Consider the following 4596-nt stretch of genomic DNA (forward strand, 5'->3'; position numbering starts at 1 on the left):
ATTGTTTTCTTGGAGTAAGAGGAATTAATATGGTGAGCATGAGTGTGCAGTGCACGGCTGAGTGTGTATTTCACAAAGGGAGACCAGACATACCGACATAACCAATGAAGTAATGGGCACTGTTGGGTTTCCCCCCGATAACCCCCAGGGACTGAGGCAGCATGAAGCATTGCTGTGGAAAGAGACGAGAGGGTTCATCTCAGCCCGCTTTGCCTCAGTGCTTATTTATGAAGCCCTTTCCATCTTTTTAACCGATTTAGTGTTTAACAAAACATACAAATGACATTAGGAACATTTCGATAAGCGTACCATTTGTTATGTTTCATATTATTTGTGTGAGCTTTGTTTCTTTAGGGTCATTGAAGGTATAACAAAAAAAGTAACTGTGGTGTCGGGGATACTCGATTTCCAATTAAAGTCATACATTTACAATAAAAGAAGTCTACAACGAGTACGAGAGGAATTGTGGAATGTACTTCACCTTGAGGGTTCCGATGTACGCCTCATTGATGTCGCTCAGGCCCAGCCTGAGGGGGATGAGCAGCACCAGAGGTTTCCAGAGAGCCGTCTCCTCCTCAGCCAGAGCACAGGCGCTCCCCGGGCAGCCGTTCAGCTCCCCTGCTCCCTCTGGTTCACAACAGGCTCCTTCCACATCCAGCCAGGGCATACACAGACGCTCTGCAGGGAAATGATCACACACACACACTTAATGGCTATTGTCTATACGGCGATAGAAAGATAAAACATACAGTGTGTGGTTTATGTTCCTAAAAACTAAAGAATAAGCATCATCAGCTCATTGAGTAGAGTAGAAGCCAGAAAAGGATTAAACTGACCTGGTTACGGTGTGTTCACAATAAAAACACCCACAAGAGAATATCTCAGTGTAGTTATTCCTTAGAGCAGATTCAAATGTAGCATATCGTAGACCTCAGTGCTCCTCGTGCCTGCGAGTGTAACCCAACGTGAACATTCGCTTGGCATTCGGTATAAACACAGCAGTTGAGTAAAACAGTGAACACAGAGCGTCTTACCTTCTTACATGGACCTGCACCAGAATACTGTCGAGGGATAAGCTTCGTAATGTTTGTAATCAAACACAGAAACCTTGACCGGTCATTTAAGTTTTAGCTTAAGTACTTCTGTAAACATCCCAGCGTGGTTCAGTCTGCAGCACAAGTTAAACTGCTTATGCAAAGTCAGGAAACAGGAAGCACTCACTGATCTCTTCGATGACCACAGTGTTGTCCATCGCCACGTGTACCACTAATCTGCTCCACGTATCAAACACTGCCAGCTTCCTGAGAGAAACACAGCACATTTGACTCAATTGTGAAGGCATTTTTTAGAAATGCTTAGAACCTCCTCCGGGAACACTGTATCTTGTTCTTCCTAAATGTTTGTGGGATGGATGAATAGATGGTGAGAGAGGACAATAAAATAAAAGACAAAGAATATGTGATGCAAACAAATAGATGCCATCCAGTGTGTGTGTCTCAATCACAATGACTGAATGACATAAGGGCAGTTTTACAGTTTTAAAAAACGTAAACGTATAGTTCTGGTGGCCTTTTAAGATTCAATGACACTTGTTCAAACTCATATTCTTATTCCGTTTTTGACAAGTTTGGAAAGCGGTTCCAGTATTTGTGTGAACATTTTCAATCAAATCAAAGACCTAAATTGAAGAAGTGGTGATCAAGTCATTAGTAGATTGATCAATAGAAAATCGGTCTCAAATGTGACAATTGGTAAAAGGCATGCAGTTGTTTGTTGTAGAGCAGAAACATGGAATGTAAACATATTTGTTTGTTGAGAAAAGACGATATGACACTTTTAAAATTTGAAATTATTGAGCTATTTATCCTTGCAATGCAAGTTAAATATCTCTAGGGCATTACATTGGCAATTTGAATACTTGGCCTCTGGCTCTGATGGGCATTTCATAAAATATGATAATATTTATTGCTAAATGTATCAATATAGTAATTCATATTATCAATAACCATCAATTGGATCCATAAAATGTAAACTATCTTGTATCTTCTCTACAGAACTTACTTTAGAACCTGGGCCACTGTGTTGGGTCCATACCACTGGCCTATGGGCTTTCCCTCTCCAACTCCCATCTGGGCTGCAGAAACAGAAACACAAATCTGTCATGCAAACTCTTTCAGAGTGAGGGCTTGGCCACATTGGAAGGGTCTGACACTCACTACTTACCAATTTGATGGATGGAATAATAGCTGTCTTTTTTGTCAATGAAGGCGTTGAGAATACTGATGTACTCTTCTCTTTGTCTCTGGCCTCTGGCCCATCTCCAGTCTGAGAACAACACAACCGTTATCAGGCCTGTGCTAACAGGCTCCGTATGGTATAGTCTACTCCATGGAGTGCCATTCAGTCATACAAGCTGGTGTCACCTACCTTTATGTTTATCTGTCTATAATCAAAGGGAATTAAACAAATAAAATAAAATGGAAAGTTGTCTTACCTCTGCCTAGATGTCTACACACCAAGGCCTCCCCGAGGATCATCTGTCCGCACCGCAACATGCAGCCCCATCCCGTATCAGATGTTGGTCCTGTCCCCCCTGGAACACATTCCAGAATTGTAAATGATTATGAAAACCCATATTACACAAACCTCCAGAAACGTTAAGTATAGTTTAGTGACTAAGTTTAGTGCACAATTTCTTCACTTACCAATTGGCGGGAAGTTTTTTCTGTATGTGAACCACAGTCGGGAGGTGACATCTGATAAAATGTCATCTTTCTCTACATGAAGACCAGAGACCACCATATTACAATACAACCACAACACAAAGCCAAGCATTCAAGTTATACCTTAACTACTACTTCCTCTTACACACAGGTTATATTCCACTCTCCTACCTGTCAGTGCGTTGTAGTCTTTCCCCAAGATCCACACAGGCTCTGAGGTCTCGGGAAAATCTTCAAACTCTCCAAAGCGAAGTGTGTCGTATGTCAAGGTTGCTGCAAGAGAGGACAGAGTCAAATGTAATACGTGTGAGAGATCACTGAGGAGAAAGGTTGGCCTTCATGTTGTTATCCGATAACCACTTAAAAGTGATTCTGTTTGTCAGGAAGTAAAGGTGTGGTGGACATTAGTAGCTTGAGAAGTGACTTCCAGGAAGAATATTTTATATATCAATCTATAAAAGCATGTAGGATTTTTAATCTATGTTTTTCTTTATATTAACTTAAGTCTTCATGTCTATGCTAGGGAGCAAGTGAAGGAGAATGATCCCTGCTAAATGAAAATGAATGGATGTCAGAAAACTGTTCATTAACACAACTATATCGCAAGTATCTTAATCATATTCAAAAATGTTTCTTAATGTAAAAGTACACATATATTATCATCAAAATACACTTAAAAGTACTAAAAATAACCATAAAAGTTATAATCATTATGCAGAATGGCCCATTTCGTTATGATATATATTTTGTTAATAGATTTTAATTTTTAACATTTTAAAAGTTGTTTTTCTGTCGTAACTATTTACTGGTAAAGGAGTTTACGAGAGACTGTAATGAGATCCACATCACTAACAACAGACAGGAGAAGTTGCTAGCTCACTGACATTATCTGTCAGCTTGGAAAACGAAAGCTGGGATATACAGGTTATTTCATAAAAACTGAAGGTATGTATTTGCAGTAAAATGAAATGTTTCAAAAGCATGAATAAGTCTGCTCGCATTATCTGGACACTATTCTACAGTACGTAAATGTTGCTGCATCATTTAACTTAACTTCTCTCAAAGCTAATAGCATTCCCGGTGCTAACACTAGCATAACAACTGATGTGATGGTGACAGTGCATCGACTGGATGTTCATCTTGGGCGTAACATAACGTTAGCACAGTTAAACCAAGGACGGAAGGCAAATTATCAAACGTGAAACTTATTAAACAACAGATGACACTAACACATGAAATCGTACAGTAAGTTATACGGCTGTGAAGCAAGCTGTCAAAGTGAGGAATCAAACACATTTCGCAATAACAGCAGGCTAATGTTAGTTAGCAGTTAGCTTTAGTCATCATTTTAGCAGGCTAACGTCACTGAGGCTACAAAGCAATACGTGTTAGACTGGCAGCTGGAGATGGCAATCCTTTCATGACAGAACAGAGAATGTGCTGACAAGTATGACATGTTGTTGTTGCACTTATTTAGTGACAATACTAGCTCGTCAAGGTAGAAAAGGACGTGTTATTTTAAATATTGCTTACCTGCATCCATCCCGACGGTCTTCACCCTATCTTGTTTGTTGTTCTCTGGACTCCGATCGGGTGGACCAATGGGAACAAAGTCCTGCTGAGGAATTTAGAGAGAGGCGGGACCTTTCTCACGACATCCAATAAGGGCTGGGAGGGAGGGTTAATGTCGCCCTAACCAATCAGTATTTACTGACGTATTCGGTCCGTTGAAAACAGGTACAGATGAAAAACTAACCAAAGCCAATTTAAATAGCGGGCAAAAATGGGTTAACTGCCATGCATGTGGTGTTTGATATAGTTTACGTTTAATTTAAACAATTTTAGTCAGAAAAACGTATATTGACCAAACCTT

General features: G+C 40.0%; 1 protein-coding gene across 1 annotated transcript; it reads right to left on the reverse strand.

Annotated features, from left to right (window-relative positions):
* Nucleotides 1–93: 93 nt before the first annotated feature.
* LOC117442742 (cysteine protease ATG4B-like) lies at nucleotides 94–4281 on the reverse strand (the record flags this gene model as incomplete). Its single annotated transcript, XM_034078693.2, has 9 exons — nucleotides 4257–4281; nucleotides 2895–2996; nucleotides 2706–2777; nucleotides 2495–2593; nucleotides 2224–2325; nucleotides 2062–2134; nucleotides 1222–1301; nucleotides 482–678; nucleotides 94–172 (listed from the first exon to the last, which is right to left on the reverse strand). Coding segments are annotated over exons 1-9 (814 nt in total), but the record flags the coding sequence as incomplete, so codon positions are not given.
* Nucleotides 4282–4596: the final 315 nt, after the last annotated feature.

The sequence above is a fragment of the Pseudochaenichthys georgianus genome, unplaced genomic scaffold (assembly GCF_902827115.2).
Source record: "Pseudochaenichthys georgianus unplaced genomic scaffold, fPseGeo1.2 scaffold_464_arrow_ctg1, whole genome shotgun sequence".
NCBI lineage: Eukaryota > Metazoa > Chordata > Actinopteri > Perciformes > Channichthyidae > Pseudochaenichthys > Pseudochaenichthys georgianus.